Raw genomic sequence first — 25392 nt, 5'->3', positions numbered from 1 at the left:
GTACTTGTTTTCTCCAAATACACATATTTCAGAATAGAAAATCTCCTGTAAAAAGGCAGCTAAAGCAAAGATGAATGAGGATACCCTGTAAACAGTATGAAGTAAGGACTCTGACACAGATAACCAACCACCCACCCCCAACACTGAGGACGTACTGTACATAAGAACGCGATGAGCAGACTATTTCCAGAGATACTTCAACATGTGCTGCAAGATGTTGGAAATCTGTTGTAGTCAGTCCGTTGGTGCTGCTGATGGAGCAGCGCCAACGCCATAAACTGATGAAGAAGACTGGCTCCGTTATTTCAAATGGGACCTTTTTGAAGTTGTGGTGGAGACGAGGACACTGAACAAACTGTTATCATTATGGACAACCCTGACACCCTCTCCACCACCTACTGAACAGACAGTGGAGCTGCTTTTCTAACAGACTGAACGGTGTCTCTCTCACAAGGACCACCACAGGAAATATGTCCTGCTCAAAGCCATAACTTTCTATAACCCACTCTAACCTCACCTGAGATAATACCAGAACTCTCATCTATTGTTTCTGTCTTATCCTAACTCCTGTTTTTCCCTTTCTGATTTTGTACATATTTATACTTTCACTCTACCACACTATCTACAGGTCTGTCCATCTCAGGGGTCAACAGCCTTCGACACGGGTGCTGCCACTGGAACATGGTAGCTTAACCAATGTGTGCAAGACATATTGGGGAAATGATGTAGCGCTCTCTCAACCACATGCCAAATTACCTTTTTCACAGCCATTGGTTGGTGCACTGGCTGTTATTTACTGTAGTTTGACTGACTTTTTCCTAGTGAAGCTGAAGGAAGCATTTTCTTTATTTCATGAAGCCACTAGATGGAGCTCTTGGTGGAAAGAAAAAAAAGGCTCAAGAAATGGTAATTCATTGTGCTTTCAAACCTTTGTTGAACAGTGAGTGCCATCTAGTGGGCTCAGAAATGAATACAATATTTCATATAGCTGCATGAAGCTTTGTTCAGACATTACTACTTTTTCCCCCTTCTATATTTGTAAAGACTCTACCACTGATTTGCTCGTACTCGGTGTCTTCTTGACAGGTGGCGGTAAAATATCTCCCCTAAGCGGGCTTGGTTGATGTTGATGTGGCAAACTGATTTACAAGTAACTGCAAACTCGTAGCCTCTGGATGTGGGGCACCTGCTCTAACCACTGAGCCAGCAGGCATACCTACTTCTTTAAAAAACCTTTTCATGGTGTTGTGCAGTGACCTCTGCTGTAGAATTCATATCCTGCAGCGTACATGTTTTCATGCATCATGCATATATATTTGCAGTACACTGAGAAAATTACTGAACAGGCTCATGGGGGCCCCGGGCCCGAGCCTGTTTGAGGTGACTTTTAAAGTTTCTTGTTGAAAAAAGCATTTCTCTTCACTTCCGTGTGTGTATCAGGACACAACAAGTCAAAAAGCTTTATTGATATCCCACATGAGGTTATTTACATTCAAAATGACAGTAACAGGGGAGCACCTCTGGTTTATCCTTGTTCTCTTTATTCCTCTTTCCGACGGGTGCTTTGTGTGAGTCTGCAAATGTGTTTTGTCCGGAACAGTCTTACAATGGCGGGGGTCAAAACAGAACACCAAAGGGAAAACATAGCTTTAATCTGCAGGGAACACAAAGACAAACAAATCTCAAGTAGATTCAGATCCCACGGTGAAGCTGGACTCTGCCGTTACGCAGTGATTCCAAGGATGCAGTCATTTGAGAACACAGAGTACGACTGCGTAAAGAGATTCAAGATCAAAGCTCATGGGAGGAATACAGTGGAAATGGTCCCTTATGAAAATATTAAGCATTACAAAAATATCCATCCATGAATTTTCAATGGAAAAAGTAAGAAATCCGTACATATACAATATGAAGTAAAGTCTCTGTGGTGCTTCAAAACCCTATTTTCACACATTTCATCTCATCTGCTATCAGCGTCTGTAGATGTGTGTATATGCAGAGTATACATACAAACATACAGACAGCAATATGATTATACTAGATCAAATCCAGGTAAACCATGAAGGTATTTGAAGGAAATCTGAAGGGATACTGAGGACATAATGTAAAGAATGGAGACACTAAAACCTTGATGACTTCTGTACAGGAGTGAAACAAACCATGCTGACATGACATGCTCCACCAGAAAGGTAAAGTGAGTTAATTTGTCACCGCAGGTCATTACTGCTCACTCTCCTTCAGCTGATCCAGGCTGTTGGGTGGACGTGCACCCTCATTTAAAGTGGTCGTCTGGAAACTGGCAGTCACACCCTGAAAGCACAAAAAGCAACCAACTGAATGTTTCTTAATTCTTGTGTGCAGTCAGAACCATAAGTACAGGATGAATGAAAATGCAATTGATGTGGATCACAACAGTAAAATTCTCCCCAAAGCAATTTCAGTCAAAAGCAACTGGACTTGGTTATTTGTCTAGGAAGACGTTTCACCTCTCATCCAAGAGGCTTCATCAGTTCATGTACGCATCTAACCAGGCTGGGACTGGTCCAACTAACTGGTGTGGAGATCCAGGTATTTAACCTCTCACAAGGCCGATGATGTCACTGGAACCCTTTGTGCTCCACGTGCCAATGGCCTAGGAAGGGATGAAAGGGCAGCATTGTAAATTGGAAATAAGTGTGTCTCAGACCTCCTTCTCTGTTTAACGATGGTTTTTCCACTTTTACATAGATGTCTTCTTTTACTCCTCTTTCAAACCATCTGTCCTCTCCGTCCAGGATGTGGACATTGTTGTAATCAAAGGAGTTAGCTTTCTCCTTGAGGTGTAAGTGGACAGCGGAGTCCAGGCCTGAGGAGTTATCTCTCCTATGTTGGGCCATGCGTTTATGCAGTGGTTGTTTTGTTTCTGCAATGTAGAGATCTTTGCATTCCTCGTTGCATTGGACAGCATAAACCAGATTGCTTTTGTGGTTGTGTGGTGTTCTGTCCTTGGGATGTACTAGTCTCTGTCTGAGTGTGTTACTGGGTTTGAAATACAAAGGGATGCAGTGTTTGTTGAAGATCCTCCTGAGTTTCTCTGATACCCCAGCCACATACGGAATGACTATGTTGTTTCTCTTGTTTTCCTTTTCTTTCTCAAACACTTTGGTTTTCTTTCTGGAAGCAGCTGCCATTTTCACAAAGGTCCAGTTGGGGTAACCACAGGTTGTGAGGGCGCCTCTCAGGTGCTTGTGTTCTTCCCCTTGAGCTTGTGAGCTGGTGGGCACGTTATCAGCTCTATGTTGCAGTGTTCAGATAACGCCAAGCTTGTGTTCCAGGGGTGGGGGTCAAACAATAGATATTGATCTGTGTGAGTGGGTTTTCTGTATACCCCAATGTGGAGGGTCCTGTCGTTCTCCATATGGACGTCACAGTCTAAGAAAGGCAAACTGTTGTCCTTGACTTCTTCTGTGGTGAACTTGATGTTTATGTCCTCAGAGTTTATATGTTTGGTAAAAGTTTTTTCTATGTAATAAGAGAGTGCCATTAAACTGGAAATATGTGGTGTTCAGGCACAATTCCAGAAGTTGGCAAATGTGGTCTGGTTTGAGAGTTGTCCTGTGTGAGCCGTTCTCTTACCGTGGCCAAGGCCTCCATGGTTGGAATCCAGGTGAACAAGGAAGTCACATCGTAGGATACCATGGTTTCATCTGGATCCATTTTTAGGTCTCTGACTTTGTTCACAAAGTCTATGGAGTTTTGGATGTGGTTTGGGTTGTTGCCCACCAGTGGTGCCAGAATATTGGCAACATGCTTGGCAATGTTATAAGTGACCGAGTTTATGCTGCTGACAATGGGCCTGAGCGGGGCCCCTTCTTTATGGATATGGAGTCCACATCAGAAGGGGGTTGAGCCCTGGGGCTAGAGCCTGTAATGTTGTGATTTGTCAATGACCGCTTCTTTTTGTAGTTGCTATAGACTCTCGTAACCGCTGGTAGGGTCTTGTTTCAGAGTTTCATAAGTGTTAGAGTCACTGAGTAGTGCAGAGATATTTGCCTGATAATCAGTTGTATTGAGAACAACTGTGCATCTACGTTTGCACTTGGAGCACAAAGGGTTCCAGTGAAATCATCGGCCTTGTGAGAGGTTAAATACCTGGGTCTCCACACCAGATAGTTGGACCAGTCCCAGCCTGGTCAGATGCGTACATGAGCTGATGAAGCCTCTTGGATGAGAGATGAAACGTCTTCCATCTTCAGTCCAGTTGCTTTTGACTGAAATTTGCTTTGGGGATAACGATGACCTGGACAAATGAGAACATTCACAGGCCTAACAGTAAAGTTGTGGACATAAACCCAAAACAACTAACTGGAAGACAATAACAGGCTCCATAGAGCTGTGTGAGGTGAAAACTCTTTGTGGATTTGTCACATAGATGGACTGTCTATAGAGATGGAAGGCTGGACAGCTCCCCCAAAGTGAAGCCCAAACATCTCGATCACCCCCTGGTGGCTGGCTGCACTCATAAGTCATCATGTTAGCAGATAGTGCAAAAGTCAAAGTTTACATCAAAAAAAAAATTTCTGTCATTTTAGTCTTATTAGTTATTTGACGCTATAAAAATGGAGCCGAAAAGCTGTGATTGACTCATGATTGGTGATGTATACTTTACAAAAGTGGCTATTTTCGTTGTTTCTCAAATTCTGATACGAGCCACACGAAAATCTACAACTACCTTGAGTTTATTCTTAGGCACTAGATTTGACAGAAAGAAGATTATGGAGCTGTTAATAACATAAAAATGTCATGTACAGAAAAGTCAGAGGGATAAGCACTGTAGAAAAAACAATTTTTAGGTACATGGGAAACCTGCCTGTGCTCCTGCACCTAAAGCAGGATGGAAACACTGCTGATCTGAAAGTACAAAGAGGGACAACAAGAGGACGAGAGCGACTTTGGAATCAGGCCAGATAAACACGTCTAATATGCGATCACACCATTTCCTCCTCTTGGTGGAAGTCTGAGCGAATAAGATAAAACAGGAGGTCAGTGCATTTTCCATAAACTGGATGACTGAATGACACTGGCTACAGATTAGTCTACGTGGTTTATAAATCCACACAGAAACAACAACAGGATATTTGACAAAGGCCACCAGATCAGGTCATTTCCCCTCATCATCAGTGATCATGACACCAGCTGCTTCAGGCTGCTGACAGAGAGAAAACAGCTCTCTCTGATTCACCCAATTTAATTTCAATTTCGTGCGAGATAAACACTTAACAGGGTAGTTATTAAGTGTGTAAATGTCCTAACCTGATAAATCTCACAAGTGTACCACTTAATCAGTTGTACAGACAGATGTGGAGAGTAACAACTTTTAAAAACGTTTACTGAACACATCAACCTTTCCTCAAATTCATATTTTCACTTTTGATACATGTGTATATTGTATTGTTATACTGCTTTGCTTTTAAACGAGTAAGAATGAATCCATGACTTTTACTTTTAATAAAGAAAGTTTTAAGAGTAACATCAGGTATTTTGTAAAAGACAAAAACTGCTGTACCTGCATGCTCTGCTGGCTGCAGGGAGGCAGGCCATTGGGAATCGGGTGGCCTTGTTTCACTTCTGTGCACAAACTGAGCTGTTGGTTGGAATAAAGTGGAGGGAGAGCTGCTCGAGGTGTCGCAGCACAGGGGTTAGAGCGCTTCAGAGAGAATGAGAAATAAAAATGATATTATAGAGAGGGAGATGTGTATTAATGTACACAAATGTGCAGAGGAAGAGTTGCTGTACACTCACCACCTTCGAGGCCGGGCTGTGGTGTGGCGGATGCAGCGAGGGCAGGGAGGTGTTGTAAGATAGCAAGCAGGGCTGCAGGCGTCGGTCCATGGATGCAGAGGAGTGAGATCGCAGGTCAGATGCAGTTGGAGACCTCACGTTTCTGCCCAGGCTGTTTGACTTGCTTTCCCTGCGTTGGTACTCTATTGGAGACTGAAGGGCTACAGTGGACAGGAAGAGACATCACATTACTCAAACGCACTAAACTCTTGAATCTTTTATTGAAGAAACACTGAGCTCTTGTACCATTAAGGAAGTTTCTCTGAGTTTCTAAGATCTGGACCACGTCATCGAGCCAAGCTTGCTGGATTTCTGGAGATAATGCCTGCATGATGAAGCGCGTCACACTGCCGTCAGTCCCACGGGAGGTCAGGACCAGACTGCAGGGGTCATTCTCAGAGCGCTCCTCCACGCCCAAACAGCTGACCTGAAACACACAGGAGACATGTTAAGCACTAGGACAAAACAACACTAAACCAAGGATGTTTTAAAGAAGTTTTTCAACAGTATCACCTTGATGCTGTTCTTGAAAGTGTAGCCTGGCAAAGAGAAGCCCTTTTTCTTATCAATTGGCTCACTGAAGATGACCAGCTGCTCAAACAGGAAGACCCTCCTCTCCCTCGCTCTAGACGGGAAGTCGCTTTCCGGTTCACAGACGGAGAAGGTATCCTGCTGGAGCAGCTTCCCCTGAGCTGTGATTTTACCCTGCAACAGCGTGTTTGTCACAAACATCGTCAGACTGTAAGTCACACTGGAAATGTGTTTCACCTGTGATGACGGAAAGGAAATAATCAGTATCTCACCTCAAAACCTTGCAGCCTGCCCACATTCATCATATCATTACAGCGTTTTGGCACGAAACACATCACCTCAACGGCCCTCTGATGGAAGAAAGTGAAAACACAATATTGTGACAAATAGAATAGTTAGAGCTAAAACTGACGCAGTCTAATATGAATATGTGAAATAAATTATACTTTCATTAAGGTTGTAATGTTTTTTGTTGAAAGAGAGGTGTACAGTTCAACAAAAAATTAACATTTTAACCTTCATGAAGGTAGGATTTATTGCAGGGCGTGTATTGAATTAGACCACATTAGATTTAGCCTGGTGTACCTAATAAACTGGCAGCTCACTGTATGTATGTGTTCACATTCAGTAACAAGCTCGTACCTGCAGCTCCTCAACATCCCTTCCTGCTTTGCTGTAGTACTTCAGGAAGTCCTGTCAGAGAGTGGTTTATTTAGAGTCTTAATGATTTTCAATCAGAATCTAAAATACCCTTATATTAAAAAAAGAAAATGAGGATGAAGAGAGCCTTTATTACAGAGGCTACATGGTAAAAAATGTAATGACTGCACACACGTTTTCCTAGGAAGATCTTTATGAAACAGTTTGCCTTTTCAAATCCCTTCTAGTGGACATTGATTATATATTTAATTCTTTGTAAAAGAGCAATGCTTGCAGATGCACAGTCATGTTAAACTGCAAACCTTCAGTAGTAGTTGATACTTCATGATCCTCTGAACAGGTTTGATGAGCAGATCATTGAGCTGCAGCCTGTGACCCAAGTGCTGCCTGAGATTCTGTTGGGTAACAGAAAAAGAGAGAAATAGCTTAAATAGCTTGAGTAAAATTGACTCTAGTATGAAAGTTTACTCACCTCAAAGTAGGTCTCAATGAACTCCGAGACAATGTGCTCCGATTTGGGTTTGTTCTGACAGTAAACCACATACATGTGAAGACGCCGTTCCTGGAAATTGAAGAATTTAAGACATATTATGCCTATTTTCATTTTGTATTTGGGTTTTTCCTATAATATGTTTGCATGTTTTAATGAATGAATGACTTTAACAGCACTTTCCATATTGAGAGGCGAAGTCCTCCTTCTGGTGGACCACCTCTCTCTATATATAGTAAAGTTGTGACATCACAACTGTACAGAAGTCCTGACGGCTCATTTGAAGGCACAGTTTCTGAACATGGACTGTTTGTTTTTCTGTGGCTCGAGTGTTTTGATTCTTTCACAGTATTTATAAAGCACCTCAACCTGTTTTATCATATAAAAAAAGCTTTTTTCAATATTAGAGAGAGAGCAAGCTCATATGACAATTATTCCAAATCTCTGTGTGAGGAGCAGCCTACGCTCTCTCTCTCTCTCTCTGGGGTAACTGACTCATTAAATAGTAGAAACAACGGTTCAATTTGCTGTGGCTTAATTCAGAACGCAAAACTACACAATTGAGACGCTCTCCAGTAGCGTATCTTTCTTCTGTAATGAGATGATACTGATACTGATATGTACAAATGCAATAAAAACATATTCACTGACATTTAATCCAAGTAATGAGTGTCTTTAAATTCAGCAGTTATTCTGTGATTATTTTTGGGATTCATTTGGAAACTCCCTTTCTAGAGTTTACTTTGATATTAAATAGTCTTTTCTCAAAGTTCAGTGTTAAACAACCACATAAGAAAAAAAGGTGGGCGTGAATACTTTTTCATACAGATCTGTAATTCCAGTTCACATTTACACACAGCGGGGTCTCTGTGGAGCATCTCTGACACTGATGTCGGCTTTGAGAGCTGATGATTATGAGACCGTTTTTTTCTGCAGCTGCACCTGCATACAAACTGATCTGTAAGATGAAGACACATCTGGATGGCGAGGGGCCAAGGCTTCACACACAGTCAGAGCTCTGATCTGAGAGACTGCTTTTTTGACTGAAAACATGCAGACAGACGAAAAAAAGACAAGAAGTTCTCATCCGCATTTGTAACTCAGTGATCTGTAGACTCACATGTTTAATGAAGAGCTGGGCCAGGCTGTCTGGATCACCCACACATTTCTCCAGCTCTCCCAGGAAATAACTGTGTGACACGAATCAGAGAAGGTCAGGCAGGAACAGTCACACACACCCGCACACACACACACCATAGCCACAGGGGACATGACACATGCTGAACTGTGAGGAAATGTGAGGAGCTCCAAAAAAATATGTGTATGCTGGAAAAATTGTTCAAATTCAGAGGAACTAAGAGGGGGAAAACTGAAGAGACGGCTTTGACTCACTCCTTATGCCAGTCGTAGATCTGGTGGATGTTTCCAAACACAATCCTGTCCTTCCCTTTCAGGTCCTCTGGAACTCCCTGATTGGTCATGGTGCCCATGTAGCCCTACACACACACACACACACACACACACACACACACACACACACACACACACACACAAACACACACACTACTAATCAAATCAGACGTTTCCAGATGGAAAACAAAACTTCTCTCTCGGTTTAAGACGTTAATGTTGCAGAATGTTATTGAAGAAGGTTATTGAAAAAAGACAAACCTGCACGATGAGTCCAAGATCCTCCACATAGAGCCTTTCTGTCTCTATCAGCTCTGTCAGCACATATCTGAGAGAGAGATTATGAAATAGCATATAAAGGATATTAATTGAAATGTGAATTTTGTCAAAATAAAATCATACATGTCAAAGGAAGTTCCGACATTTTGGGAAATATGCACATTCACTTTTCGTTGATGAGAAAGTTGATACCACTCTGATGTCTGTATGGGCAGCTACACGGACAGTTAGCTTAGCTTGTAGTGTAAACAGAGAGAGACAGCTAGCCTGGCTGTGTCCAGGGCAACATCCGCCTATCAGCACCTCTACAGCTCGAGACTTCCTGGCGTCTCTGCAGAGAAATCAAGACCGCCATTTTTCCCAGTTAGTTAATCCCTCGTAAAACCCCAGCTTGTCATCCTCAGATTTTTTGATAATAGTGAGCATTAGAGGATCTAGTAAGTTGACTTTACCTTTGTACAGTGCCAGGCTAGCTGTTTCCCCCTGTTTCTATTCTTTATGCTAAGCTAAGCTAACCACTTACTGTACAGACATCAAATTGGCATCAATATTCTAGTCAAACTCTTTGCAAGAAAGCAAATATGTGTATATCGAACTCCTCCTTTAATGTAGAGATCAACACGTACATGCTCTTCTCTAAGGCAATGTTTCTCTCCTCTTCACTGTCCACTGTTGCAGACCACTGGCTGGCTGAGTCATCAGTCACAGTGTAATTGTCTTCCCCTTGCAGAGTGTTGATGCTGGATTTTTGACTCTAAAACACACAAACAAGACAGTAAAGCTTTTGGGAAACATCACTGGATCACATTATATAAGAGGACACAGACAGGGAGCAGGGTTCCCACACATTTTCAAGTACAAAAAACTAAAACTCTTCCATGACTTGTCAAGGACCCGTATAAAATGTCCATGGTTCGTACAGAACCATATAGTATACTTTCCTCCAAATGTTAATTTTTGTTTCCAAATAAACAGCAACCTTTATCACTCTCTACTCGTTGGTTATGTTCATATTCAATTCAAATGCTCCAATAAAGGCACAGTCAATGGTCCTTTATTTAAAAATATATATTCTTTACAGTACAGGAACTTACATCAGTTTGGCACCACCGAGAACCGAATGTACTATCCGTGTATTCTTAATGCATTTCATTATAAACTATGGCTCAAATGTGCACAGGCATTATTCAAACATATCAGATCAAACTCTTTTACCAAAGAGAGATTTACCCTCAGAACTTCTCAGTTTTTATTTTGAGGCCTGAGGTAAAATTCTCCAATATTTCATAAAATAAAGCAAATACCAGAGAATTTTAGAGACTAGAGAAATGTGATGGAGTAACCTTAGACTTTTGTGTTGGTACTTTGACTTGAGTAAAGGATCAGAGTAGTTTCTCCAAGTGTAACAGCGTGATATCTGACCAGTGGGCATCAACCACACAAACTTCCTAATCCCGGGGAACAAATCAGTAGAACAATTTTATGCTCCCTTTTGGAAAGTCATGCCTGCCCCCCAAATCCAAAGTAACTTGAGAGTAATGATCACTTTTTAATGTCTCTCCCTACCGCTGAGTTGGGCAGAGACATGTGGAAAAGTAGAATCAGGCCTGACAGATGAAGGTAAATAATGAGAAACATGTGTTGTCTAGTCAGATGATAAAGGTTGGGTTAACTGACCACAGTATGGAGAGCTGTTACGTAACAAATATCACTCCTCACCTAAAAGCTGTAAAATCGAATGTGAATTTGACTGCAATCCTCTTGACGTCGGTGCACTAGAGGATAATCCTTCTGTTGAGTCAGTTTGTAGGTCAAATATGGACTCAATTTATTTTCTCTTATTCTTTTCAGGGTCAGTCTTTTTTTGCTCTCTCCCTGTGTGTGAGTCCTGTGATCACGTCTTTACCCAGCAGACATCCTGCCGATGAGAAACATCTGAGGCTGATTCAAACTCTATCTCCACTTTGGTTCTGATCCGAGTCAGAAGCCATTAAAACTCATCTTAGCTTGATTGTTGCTCTAAATGTTTCCTTCTCTCTTACAGTAATTTCTGATCAGCACAAAATCCATTAGCTCCTTCCAAAACTTAAGGAGGCATTTTGGGAAATATGCTTATTCACTTTCATGCCAAGAGTTAGATTAGAAAATCAATACCACTCTCATATCTGTAGGGGTGATGTGTAGCTGGAGTCAACAGCCAGTAAATCAACATTTTGTGCTTTACAGGACGATGTACCGAAGACTCCAGGAAGTTACTGCTCCCACGCAGATTGTGAGAGATGTCAATCTTCTCACATAAGTCACAGCAAGAGAGTGAATAGGCATATTTCTTAAATGTCAAATTATGAATTCAATGAGATGATAAGGCTTTTCTATTTACCCTGATCTGGCAGGAAAACATTAAAGGGTTGAGGAGCTGGTGTCTATGGACTAATATTGTGCCATTTGACTGAGAAAAGCTGAAAATGAGGACAGTAATTCAACAAGCAGAATAATGTCAAACAATACCACAGAAATGAACCAGACGACAGCCAGAAAAGGAAGAGACCAAGAACGACAGGTTCACGCCAAGCTAGATGACGGTTAGCACACCACCAGTTTGAAGAAGCAGATGGGAGTACCAACATGGAAGCTAAACAATGTACTTTACCTTGCTGTCAGACAGCCCTTTGCTTTTTGAACACATCTGCTTCTCAACTTATTCCTACATAAAAGCACAACTGTGCAGTGCACTGTGTTACTGTGCAGACCTTCCATGATTAATGGAATAAACAAATAAAACAAAATAAAAATGAGTGATTATAACAGCGACAACTAAAAGCTGTGGAGACAAGAGAATACCTTTATGAGTCGGAGTACACAGAAGAACTTCAACAGAGGCAGCCTGAACAGCCAAAAGAGAGAGGAAACTTCTTTTTAGTGGCTAAAATGCGTTTAGGCGTTGCCCCAATTCACATCAGTACATTAATTAGCTTCGGTGTTGGTACTCCTGCCTGCTTCTCCAAACTGGCAGCGTGCTAACTGCCATCTACTTTAGGGAATACACTGACCAACGATAGATACTCATACAAACACACTTAAAAAAAAGCAACTATCCCCTTAACCCGCTCAAACAGCCAACTCCAGAATTTATGTTCACATACGTCCAGTGGCCCTGGAGCTCCCCTCAGCTAATTAATTCTTTATTGCTCGGGCTGCTTGGGTGTCGTGACAGTATGCTCCTCACCCCCAACCCTGACCCCGTCTCAGTCTGTTACAGACGGCTCTGCTAGTTGAGTACTTCCAGATGTTGTCTAGAAAAGCCCACAGGATTGAATCCACTTTACAGGGCCTTTCAAAGAATATTCACCAGTGTAGGATTACCAGAAAGTTGTCGTATGCGCTTGTGAGTGTCCGTGTGTCAACGCACAAGAAAATAATGTGAAAATATGTGCTTTTCCTTTGGCACAATTGGTGGAAGTCAAATGATGTGTGAAGCCTTTCATGTGCTAATACAACGGAACAGGATACAGAGGGATGTTTATAATTCATAGAGTTGTCTCAAGTGTATATGTTTCTGTCATTTATACATTACAAACTCATGAGACCAGCATTACATTAACTCAGGGTTTGGTAATGAGAGAAGATCCACTGAAACAATTACAATAACTTTGAGGGAAATGAAGGATTTAGTGTTGAGAACTCTTTGGACTTGTGTGGTTTGCATTATTTATTCCTAGTTTGTTCCTCTCAATGACTTTGTTCTGTAATTATATTGTCTGATCAGAAAAAATACTATTTCAGACAATGTGTCCCGTCATACCATCCTCATAATGTAATATGTTTCCCCTTTTTTGCACCACAAACATTTTTATAATGTTCTTGTGGATAGGGCAACATTTTTATCTCGTCTTATTTGTTTGTTAATATGACTCAGTTTTGTAATTCTTTAGCTGTGATTTTCTAACATTAATTTCAGACACTAAATGTCTCCATCTTGATAAAGGTTGGTGGACAGTATCTATTTGAGACAACTTCACTGCTTCACCTACAACTGCTGTGTATCTTCTGAGACAGACCTTTGAATAGAATAGAAAAGAGATTGAATAGAGACATTACTAGAGTCTGCGTGTCTCTGTGCTGCAGGAGGTCAGATAAGTAGGTCTGACAGGGTGGCTGTGTTGGCGAAGGAAGTGCTGGACTCAACAGACCGTCTTTCCACACCTGTAAGACACAGACACAACAACCATTACAAACAAGATCTTTACAACAAAGGTTACCTCAAGAGGTATACAGTAAATGTAGCCGTCTGTCTTTAAGTCTTACCGTGTCTCCAGACAGGAGGATGGTGTAGTTGTCGTGCGGTTCTAAAGGCCTCAGTTGAGTTTCACTGTGGGAAAGAAGCGACGGCGGCTGCCTCCTGTCTGACCTGCACATCTGCTTCTCGACTTTTCCCGCTCCTCCTCTGGCATCAGAGCTCAGCTTGCGGACGGGATTGGTGAGCCACTTCTTAAGGGCGCTGACAGGGTGCCGTGATCCTCCAGACGAGGAGTGTGAGCAGGGGCTGGAGCTGCCTGAGGCCTGGTGGGGCACAGGGCCCACTGATGGGGGGATACTGCCGATACTGCCCGCCACAGAGTATGACTCTGCTGCAGAGAGAGAGGAAGAAAAGGATTGGGTTAACATACAGCAGCTAATTGTGGGGTCCATCCTCTCAGGTCAGATGCTGCAGACAGATATCTACAGAAAAATGTTGGTCAATTTCCTGTGTTAAGCCCTAACTGTAACTTTAGTAGCTGCAGCTACTGTACCTACTGGCCCTAAATGATTATAAACACATCTGTTCTCATGAGGTAGGCCTCATTATTTAATGCAGCCTAACTGCCTACATTCGTTAGAGATGGTCGAAAAAGAAGATTTATCCAAACCAAAAATGTGGTGACACCAACCAAAAGTCCATCACTGTCCTGTTTTTTACTAAGCTGTATTAGAAACAATGCTCGAGTATAGAAACACTTTTAAAGCATAACTGAACATGGAAAGTCTTATTTTTGATGCACTGACACAAACATGATTTGCATTTGAGGATATGCACCTCATGCTGAGATATGCAGACAACATGACGTTAATCTTTGGGTATTTTTTTTTGTTAAAAAGAAAGAAATGCCCTGGATGCAATTAGGAAATGGAGCTTGAACCAGCAACCTCTCCACAATAACATTTAAAGGATACAACTAAACCCATCATGTCTGCACTGAACTGCCCTCATTCTACAACTCAGACTGTACCAACACTGGAGCTGACACCCTTTTAGCCCACAGCTGGATTTCGTTTTCCAGTTCTAAGTCTCTTGAATATGGAAACTGGTACATAATCTTCTACCACGCTGTTTTAATCAAGCACCCTAACATTAACATTTCACTCTGTTCTGCTGATTGTAGCAAAGTGGATCTCTCAGGAGCCTCATTTTGTCGTTTTGGACTCTTCCCAGAAGCCACTATTCCCTGTCAGCACATTTATGTAAGCTGTAATCATAATAATAAGCTTTCAAGAAGCCAGTGGAAATCTGGGTCAGCCATTCCCAAAACTGTGCAATACCACAATTAAACAAGACGCCATATTGACATGAAATACTAAATAATGTGTTTTTCCTCCTGCTTCATTTCAGATATCCTTTTATTTCACAGGGACCAGCTAAATTTTCAGAAATACAAAAAAACAAAACAAATTAAACAGACAATAAGTTATTTTCTACTGCTAGGGGTCTCTCAATCAAAACACTATCAAAAGTTTGGTGACGTCAAAAAGCGTGGGATCAGGGGAGTTGTTGTCTTCCAGTGTTTCTCTGACGCTGTCCGGCAGACACAGGTCCTCCCGGAGGGACCGCGAGCCGAGCTGCCACAAACATTTGCTGTGCTTGTTTCTCTGATAACTTAAGGCCAAAGGCACATGCTGGCAGTCCCAGGTGTGCAGGGGCCCCGGATTAGCCAGACTATTTACATTTTTTTAATTTAGCACTGGTAAAAAAAAACCTTGTCTCCTATTGGGGCCCTCAGAAACATTAAAAAAAAATTAAGTCCCTGATTGGACGGATATGGGACACATTTACCCAATCAGCTGCCATCATGTGGATGGGTTCATAAGGTCAGTTTTGTTGTCCATTAATACATCACTCACTGTTACTACACAGTACAGCAGTGAAATATCAGAAAGTAAATGTGACAGTGGAGCACGAAAAAGAAAAGCCCAACGACTGAAAGAACAGGACAAGTTCTACTAAAGAAAATTCCTAAATTGACAGGATTCTTTAAGTTTGCAGACTCTTCTTCTGTTCTAGTGTTTTTTTTTAACCTGACTCTCGCCAGATGACTTTCGTTCTTTGTGCTTCGTTCGACCCGTTTTCTGATGAAGCATGATTAATTATGTGGGGGGAGCCTGACCACCTTTATCCGCCACTGGTGACGGCCCTGCTAGCTGTGTGTGTCTGTCTGCTCTAACGCTACATATCATTTTGTCTTAGGTGTTAGCTGATGCAGCCTGATCTCGAGCACATGGGCCCAGTGCTCCACAGGAAATAAAAGGCCCAGCTTCCTGGAGCTCTCTCTTTCTCTCTTCCCTGTCGACACAAGAAGCATTATTGCTGTTTTGCACATTTGACACACATCCACATGCACACTACTGATGTGACTGATCCTCACACCTCATACTTGTATTTAGTTTCACTTTATATATATATATATATATATATATATATATATATATATATATACTTTTGTTAATAAATCACTTAAATCATCGTCATTTTGTGTCTCTTTCTTTGTCATGGCCTAGAGCCAGCCAGGTTTATGACAGTATTGTATAAATGTGGCTTAAAACTGGATAAAAAGGTACATTTCTGACAACCACAACACTCAGGTACAGAGGGGATATGACGCCATTGTGACCAAATAAAATAACACATTTCTCTGGGTTTGAACATTGTTGGAAACATTTGGGATCATGAAATGATGATTTTATTCAAATAAATGCACTGTATTATTTATCATCTTAATGTTTCAAAAGTTCAGTCTGCAGATAAGTGAAGTAGGTTGGATTCTAATAAGACTGTAATCAAACTAAATCATCGCCTGGCACTGAACTCATGCAGTGAACAACACAAACTCATTTCTATTTTGGGATGATTAAGAGGGAAGGGAGGTGGGTCAGAGTGTGTGTGTGTGTGTGTGTGTGTGTGTGTGTGTGTGTGTGTGTTTGGTGGTTCTGGGCCGAGGTTTGAACCAGTGGGTTTCTGGGACAAACAAGAGTCTACAGCTCACAATTAACTCTGTGAGGCTGAGCTAAATGAAAGCTTTCACAATGACTATTCTAACACGCTCACGTTAAGCTGGTGTGAAGTCTGGCATTTACCATCTTAGAGTAGCACGCTCATGACAACCAAGACAGCCCACCAACACCTCTACATTTAACCCTAACACAGAATGACTTTACCAAAATGACTTCCTGATACCAAAATCCAAAGGGCCACACACACACTCACACACACACACACACACACACACACACACACACACACACACACACACACACACACACACACACACACACACACACACACACACACACACACACACACACACACACACACACACACACACACACACACACACACACACACACGGTATGATATCACAGAGGTTGACATCTGGTCTCCTTGTTTTTCATCTATCAAATTCAGGTCATTCAGGAACCCTACAACCACCTTACCATCTGGTGAAATGACACCAAAAGTGCACCTTAATGCAGGGTTTTCTACAAACACATCAGAATTTTCTATGAACTGACCCGTAATGATGCATAATGGTCATTGTGGCGTCCAAATCACTGCTGAGCTGAGCGACTCAGCTTGTCGTGTTTGTTTTAGACGCTTATGTAATGTGTCATTTTCCCACAGAGCAACTGCTGGACCACCATCTGCACCACAGGGAGTGTCAGCCATCAGTTTGCAAGCATGCATGCTGTGAAAGCATCCTCGCATGCAGCTTTATGGACATTCTGATTATATTAAAATCTTCTTCTTGTGTAAACCTCATGAAAAAAGCAAAGAGTGGATGTAAAAGTTGAACATCAATTTTGAGAAAACCTTTTTCTTATTCTTATCTCTTATTTTATATAGCTAGTCATGGAGGTGTTTTCATGTACAGAGTTTCTTAAAGACCCACTCCCAAAAGAGCCCAGTCTGCCCAGAGTTTCTGGGTCTTCCCCATCTGCACTCTCAGCATCTCTGCAGACGGGGAATGAATAACAGAACTGTAGCTGCACTTTCTACCTACAGTATACAGTATATCATATAGTTGAAGGCTCGTTTAAAGGCTCAGTTTCTGAATACGGGCTGTGAGCATTTCTCTTTTGATACTTTCACAGTATTTATTACTGTAGCACCTAGACCTGCTTTATTATCAAAAAAAGACAATTTGGGACATTTAAAGTCAGTAGTTTTCCCTTTTTCTATTGTACTTTTTAACAGAGAAACATACTTAACTGCAGTTTAAATCACATTCATCAATGATTACAAAGCTACACAGCATCATCACCTTGACAACAATAAAACTGTGAATGGAGCCAGTGTGCAGGAGTTTTGGTCTGACACACTAAAAAGTGACTTAGTATGATCTACTCTCACTGAGAAGCTAAGGGTGTGTGTAGCTACTACAGGAAAAAAACTCAAAAGGGCTGTGAGGCTGAGGTCAGATCTGGGTTGGCTATATGACGCGCAAACAAAAACATTCACTGAGATCCAAAAGTGAATATAAACTTATTATAATAATGTGTGAAAAACAACAAAAAATATGGCGACCCACTCCATCTCTAACACAACCGCACACAGGTGGTTAAACAACTAGAGTCATCGCCCATGCTAATGTGAGCGAATTCTCCCAGCGATCAGACTGAAACAATAAATACTATCCAACTTTACAAATATTAATACCATAATATAAACCATATCAATATTACTATTGACTGTTTGTGTAAAACTTTGTTGTAGTCCGTCATCAACAGATAACAAGATGTGATATAATGTGTAATGTGTGGCAGATGGGTGAATACTAATCACTGCAATGCTATTTTTGAATGAAAATAAAACATTTAGATTTTAGGTTTCATAATACTGTTAAGAGATTATAAAATATTGTATAATGCATCAGGTGTGTAAAGAGAGGTTCATTATTATGTTTGGGGTATCACAATGATGAACTCATACTGTATTTGTGCTCCGTGCTTCCATGACCTATTTTACATCCTGGAAGTCTCTCTGTTAACGCAGATGGAAAGAGTTAACGACGTCTTTCCCCACAAAGCCCCATAAATGGTCAAGGTCAGCAACAGCAGGAATTATTGTGATGCTGTTGGAGCCTCAAACTAAATGATGACACTTCAACAAGTCTAAGCATGACTCAAGCCTACACATGTTCAGGGCCAGACCTTCATTTGTTTGTGTCCGGGAGCTGATTACTGCTGTTGCTTCATATTCTGTGTGAATGCTGATGTATGAAATTACCATTATTGCAATGAAGTCCAGTTCTTTTTGGGTTAAAAAGCTTGCATCACTTCCTGTTGAAATACTGCCATGGAAATACTTCTTAGTCATCACCAGAAGTACATGTCGTCTGCATTCACTCTCTCCCACACAGAGTTGATGCACAGATTATCAATCCAGAAGAGTGACAGATTAATAGAATTAAAAACTCACACACATAAATGTGTCATCTTCTTTGCTTCACATTAAACTAATGAGTGGTCTCCGTCCTAAGCACGAGAGAAGACTATTAACATGTAAAAAGGCCACATTAATCAATGCATCCATGAAGCTGTGTGAAAAACAAAGACAATACCGTTTGATGTTGTTAGGTTGTTAAACCCTGTTTAGATTCGTAATTTAAGTTTCAAAATAAGCTTCTTTCCCGCCTAGCGAATTAATGGCCACAAATGTGAGACATATAATTTAGAGAATGTAAATATTATTTAACATGTTAAGTTTGCATTTTATGTATATTAGTATCCTGAGGAATTGGATATTTGTTTTATAATTAATTTTTAAAAGTAACGCTCCCATTGTTATATAAGTGATGTCATAGACACAGCTGTAATTAATTAAGGAAGTAAGCCAGATGTCTGCAGAGCAAATAGTTTTGTGACCCTTTCAAATACATGTTTTGTACTGTTTGTTTGTTTTTGATTTTTTTTGCTTCAGTAAATAGTTCAAACTTATCCAGGAGACGTGTTTTGTATTGGAGTCAAGATCATTGCCTGACACTACTTAGTTCATGTCACTTTTCAAAAAGGCTCAGATCAGGGTTGGCCACATGCAAGTATGCCAAATAAAGCTCAAGGTTAAACCAGGATCTGATCAGCTGATCTCTCTGTGCATCAACTTCCCACCTATAGTCAGTCACTGGCCTTCACTTATGTTATTTACTTCAAAATATTGCTGCTTCCAGCCAATTTTGCCGCTAAGTTCGAGGTTCAAGGTATCTTTATTATCCCAAGGGGCCATTGGTTGTACAGCCAACAGTGAAAGAGGCACAGCAAACAACAAATGTCAAAAATAAAACATTATAAAAACAACAACCCAAGACAACAAAAAGATAAAAACAAATCTCAATTTCCTGTGGTCATTGATCTGACTGATTGCAGCCAGCATGAGGGATTTTTTTTAGTCTGTTGGTCTAGCAGAAAGGCTGCTTGTATCTGCGCCCTGATGGCAGTAACATGAATTCACAGTGCAGTGGGTGAGATGAGTCTGCAATGATTGAATGTGCTTTTTACCCTGATTTTGTACAGGTCATGGAGGTTCTTCAGTTCAGTGGCAGCAATCTTTGTGCACATTTTAACGATCCCCTGCAACCAATGTTTTTGTTGCAGGGAAAGTGCGCTGTGCCAGCAGATAAAACCAAAGGTGAGGACAGATTCAATAAAACAAGAGTAAAACCTTTTCATAAAAGTGGTGTCGACATTAAAACTGTAGGGCTTATGATAAAACTACATACGCTGGTGAGCTTTTTTGCACACAGCATTCACATGTGGCTCAAAGCATAATTTGCTGTCAATCTTAGCTACTGCTAAGACTATCTGCTATTCACTGGCCAGCTGCCACTGCTGCATCAGAAAATGGTTTCGTAAGTAAGATTAAACTGAGATATACCAGGCACGTGAACATACATGTCATCATGTATGTTGCCATATATATACAGTTACAAAATAGGTGTATAACTTAGTGTCATGCCTGCGATTTGTTGTCTCTTGTTGCTGTCAGCGTCTGTGACCTCAGCCATTATGAGGTTGATTGTATACTAAATAAATTATGACAAGAGTGATTTTGACTAATGTCCCTTCATATCACATGCAAAATATATCCTGCATCTTGACAACTGACCCAGTTACAGTTTTCACAGTGTCGCAGGACATTTACTCCTCATGCTACCACTTCCTTTTTCCCACAGGCTGCTGATGTGGCTTCTCACTCGTACATTGTGGTCATCCTTGGAAAACTTCTTGGCCTAACCCTGTCCCCTCGCTGAAGTTTGGACTAAGGTCAGAGTTTAAGGTTGGAGGTTAGGGAGAACAAGAATGAGTAAGCATACAGTATTTACATATGACCTTTTTTGCTGCAAACTTTCTGCTGCAGCTGAAAATGAGCTCCAAACCCAAACAATGAGCTGAAAGATGCCAAAAAAGCTCTGTAGATCTTAGGGGAACTGCTGCAGAATTGAGTGACATTTCTCAGTAAATGCATCACCACAAACAACCCTTTCTCATATATGTAGTCATTTGATGTATTGTTGATATCAAATATTAATTATAGCAGCTTAAACTATTCTTTTAACCTGTATTTTATTGTTTGAATGTATATTTCCTGATTGATGCATTAATTAAAGCACTAAGAATTGCCTTTGCTCTACAAATAAATGTGTCTTGCTTAAAGAGAGGTTGTCTTCTCCTGTAGGGAAACAGGACCATGTCTAATTGTCTGATTGTGTGCTTTAATGCAAATCAAGTATAAATAAAGATCAGGCAGTCTGGCGGTTCAGTGACAATATTACATCAAACTACTTAATGCAAAAGTGCAACATGGCTGAGCCTAAAGATAAGCTTCTGTATATGTAGGTGATGCTTGTTAGTCATCATGTTTACTTCTCCACATACTGGCAGTGATGACAAACACACTGGTGGACTAATGGACTGTTAGTCATGGTAGTTTCTTAGCCACAGTGATGAATGTGTGATAAGACAGTGAGATTGTTAGCAGGACATTTAAGTCGATTTCCAAATAAGTTACCCCAAACATACTTTATCTGGAGGTGTTTGTCTGCCTTTATAAATATCTGTTGGAAATAGTGCCAAATGAAATTAAACACTCGATGAGAGAGACCGCAGAATGGAGGAGTTGTAAGTCTTCAGTGGAGGTAGAGGGAGTTAGGAAGCCATAAAAACAGAGGAGAAAGCCCCAAACCACATAAGAACACTTGGAAATATTAGAAAAGGGCTCTTCAGCAAAAGTATTATCGCAACCACATGAAGAGAAAGGGTAAGTATGAAGAGATAAACAGATGGAAAAAACGGAGAGCTGGTGCTATCCTGACTCTAACTGCCGGGCTTTCTATAAACAAAGCAAACTCATCCACAGACTCACAAACGGACAAAGAGGGTATTTTTAGAGTCAGACGAGAAGATAACACCTTTTGTATTAGCAACACTGACACCACATCACACCGATGATGTGTGGCCAAAAGAAAAGTGTCTGAGATGTTTTATTAATCTATGTGATCAAAGGTAGAGAAAGCCAAGCATCTTAACTCAAGGCTGTTTTCATTTTTATATATTCAACATGTCTATTTGCAGGGTCTGTCAGAACAGTGCAGCTCAGAGGAGAGCTGTTCTGTAATCACTCCACGAGCAACTGGAACAACAGAGGATTAAGGGTCAGGGCAGTAATGGGTGCGTGCGTGTTTGTGTGTGTGTGTGTGTGTGTGTGTGTGTGTGTGTGTGTGTGTGTGTGTGTGTGTGTGTGTGTGTGTGTGTGTGTGTGTGTGTGTGTTCTTAAGTGTGTTTGTGTATAGCTGACTTTGCTATGAAGCAGTATTGTGGGGGTACAGATTAAGAAAATCACTCAAAGTTTTTAGATGCAGTCAAAAATGTGTCTGATATGAAAACACTCGCTATGCAGAAACAAAAAGAGAGAAAAGAAAACTCTTTAATAATTAATGGATAACGTTGAGCGAGCAGGTCATTATTGCAAATTAAACCCAGACAGGGTGGTGCAGGACCCCACGCTTTCTGCGAAAGTCCACAAATGCTGCCACATATGGAGCCCTGAAACCGACTTGTAAAACATTAACAGTCTACTGTAGTCAAAAATATAACAATATTGATGAATAAATGAAAATGGAGTGTAAAAAGAAGGCTTTATACTTTTACTTCAACCTCCAATCAGTTGGTAATAAAAGAAGGGAAACTAAGATTTTTCTTTCACTGCCAATTAGAGATTGTTCTTGTAACAGTAGCTAAGGATTTTAGCAGGCAAGCTCATGATTACAAAGCAAGCTAGCTAGTGCTACTTGAAAGTTCACAGACACCACAACTCTTATGTCCTGGACTTTCTTGTGTTAGCCTTGATATTTTTTAGACTTGTGTGATGTAATGTCTCTTTTCTCATAATGTCAAACAAACTAATCTAAGAATCTTCCAAGTTGTGCTAGCTAGCTAACTTTGTTAGTGTTTGCTTCCAAGCTAAAAAGCTTTAGCTTCTGTTACAAGAACGATGCTACTGTACAACAGTGAGCAGCATAAATGATAATATCATCAGCAGACACAAAAAACAAAATGCTAAAGCTTAAAACACTGTAGGCTAGCATGCAAAGAGACTTTTATGGGCAATGTCTAGATGGCAACTCAAGACTTGCAAAAGTCCTGTGAGATGGTTAAAGTTAGGCATTTAATTGAATAGTTAAGGTCCATATATGTGGTTGGAAAGCGAATCTCACAAAAGCTTTGGGAGTTTAGTGCAAATCTAGGGTTACATTCATTTACGCTCACTGCTTTGTTTCAGTATTCTCTGTAAAGTAGTAGTAAACACAAATGCACAACCAACACTGCATTTATACAATTGTGTAGGCTACATTAACATTAATGACGTGGTGACGTAATCGCACCGAGGACACTAAGGCGACCATAAACCAACTTAATGCTTTCATCTCATAATATCTAATTATCAACAGTGATGCTAAAAGAGATCAAAATGAAGATGTTCTATTCTGGGTTTCATGAATCATAAATATTATTTTCAAAGATGATATCTAACTAACTGTGTGTGTGTGTGTGTGTGTGTGTGTGTGTGTGTGTGTGTGTGTGTGTGTGTGTGTGTGTGTGTGTGTGTGTGTGTGTGTGTGTGTGTGTGTGTGCGTTGATGGAATGATGGTGGTCTTTAAGCCTAGTTTTCTAGGGAGAGGAACATCGGGACAGTGACTCATTGATTCATGTTTCTGTGATGAGCAGCATATTCAGAGACACTGCAGAGATCCAGATGTGACTCCAACATTGACTTCTGTTGAGACATGAATCTCTGGCTACTCTCTGTGTATCACATTCTTCTAAATATGGGCTGCTGATTGTAAATGAATGCTGAAAGAAATAAGACTGAAACTGTCTCTACCTTGTTTTCTGTTTAAGATATAGAAACAGTACTGCCACTGTGTCATCTTGGAGCGAACTCTTTCAGTCTGTCTTGGTATTTCATGGAGTTCCTATTTAAAGGAGTACCCACTGTTCAGCCTCATCTCTTTTTCTTTAATGGTAGAAGTAATCATCAACATACAGTGCAACGTTTTCCAACACTTTGTACCTTAAATCCGGCAGACATTCTCACCTGACATTGTCGCCAGGTTCAAGGGCTGTAGCCTACGATGGTGAAGCCACTTGTCAACAAGACAAACAAATACAAAATACACCACATTTGCCCTCAAACATTAACCCAAACCTAACAGGGACAGCAACGTTGTAGCACACTATTTTCTGGTTGAGGTTGCTGCTAATAGTTAGCAGATTTAACATGGTGAGCTTCGTTGTTTCAGGTCATCCTCCCTACTGTCAAAAAAGCAGCCATTTTTGGTTGTGCATAACAACAGTGCAAACACTACTGTAACTGCATAAGTTTAGACTAAATAAATAAATACAAACCAACATAACAGGACAAACATTAGGAGGCTGGACCCCAGGTAAACTACCAACTTATGTTACAATAAAGAAAATAAGTCAGTGGTATATGTAAGGGGTCCTATCAAGCAGTAATGGTTGACACAAGTGAGAGCAATATTGAGTGTATTTCATACCTTTTTTGCATCTATACATACAGCTAACATATAAGTTTGGTATATCGTCCACAATATAATCAGTGATGAATCCCTTTAAAAGTCTGGTCATCAGAAGGAACCAAGTGCATCTCCTAACATTACAAAACACTGTGTACAGGCAACAAAAATAGTTTCATCATCAATAACAACTCAACAGAACTGCTGCAGCATCTACATACCTCTAACTCCAACAAAGCAGCAGCCACATTTGCTGAGCAGTTTCCTGAACAGGTGCTGACACCCACAACCTCGCTGGTGGTGACCCCCTCTCATGATGATCCACTCCTGCTGCTAGACTCAAGACTATCAGACATAGGCATCATGCTGGACGGATACACACACACACGCACATGCACACACACAAACACACACACTATTCCTGTGGTAATACCCTGAGGAGATGGGAAGGAAAGTGTACAGAGAGCTCCATGATCATAGTCCAAATCTGAGTAGAAATCCCTGAGACTAAAAAAATATGCTGTTTCTATCCCATGATTTGAAGAATAACAGCACAAAAACCCAGAGAGACAGTGCTCTCCTGTGCTCTCGAGCCTCTCTGTGTGGTCAGATAGTGGGCAAAGATTATGAGAGGGACCAAAAGTAAAGTGAGGGAGCAACAGAGAGGCAGGGAATGGGAGGGACTGTGATGAGGAAGGGGGTGGCGGCTAACATGCTGCACTGCTGTGCCAGCATCTGTTTCCCAGTCCCACCTCCTCTCAGTCCTCTCCCCACCCCTTCTCCCCTCTCTCTTCACACCTCCCTCATCAGCTACTCATTCTCAAAAGGACGCACAGCCGCAGAGGCTGCCTTTTGTACAAT

At 41.0% G+C, this 25392-nt stretch overlaps 1 protein-coding gene across 1 annotated transcript; it reads right to left on the bottom strand.

Moving 5' to 3' along the window:
* Positions 1-1580: 1580 nt before the first annotated feature.
* arhgef25b (Rho guanine nucleotide exchange factor (GEF) 25b) lies at positions 1581-25002 on the bottom strand. The gene is made up of 16 exons (XM_083939850.1): positions 24753-25002; positions 13496-13818; positions 13289-13393; positions 9817-9944; positions 9173-9239; positions 8894-8997; positions 8622-8691; positions 7484-7573; positions 7314-7406; positions 6994-7044; positions 6624-6701; positions 6334-6525; positions 6067-6247; positions 5782-5981; positions 5546-5686; positions 1581-2310 (listed from the first exon to the last, which is right to left on the bottom strand). The coding sequence occupies exons 1-16, from the start codon at positions 24844-24846 to the stop codon at positions 2221-2223; spliced, it is 2007 nt and encodes a 668-aa protein (XP_083795976.1). The 5' UTR covers positions 24847-25002; the 3' UTR covers positions 1581-2220.
* Positions 25003-25392: the final 390 nt, after the last annotated feature.

Source organism: Echiichthys vipera (genome assembly GCF_963691815.1).
Source record: "Echiichthys vipera genome assembly, chromosome: X".
Lineage (NCBI taxonomy): Eukaryota > Metazoa > Chordata > Actinopteri > Perciformes > Trachinidae > Echiichthys > Echiichthys vipera.
Note: the sequence above shows the minus strand (reverse complement) of the source record. Positions and strands in the feature narration are given on the sequence as shown.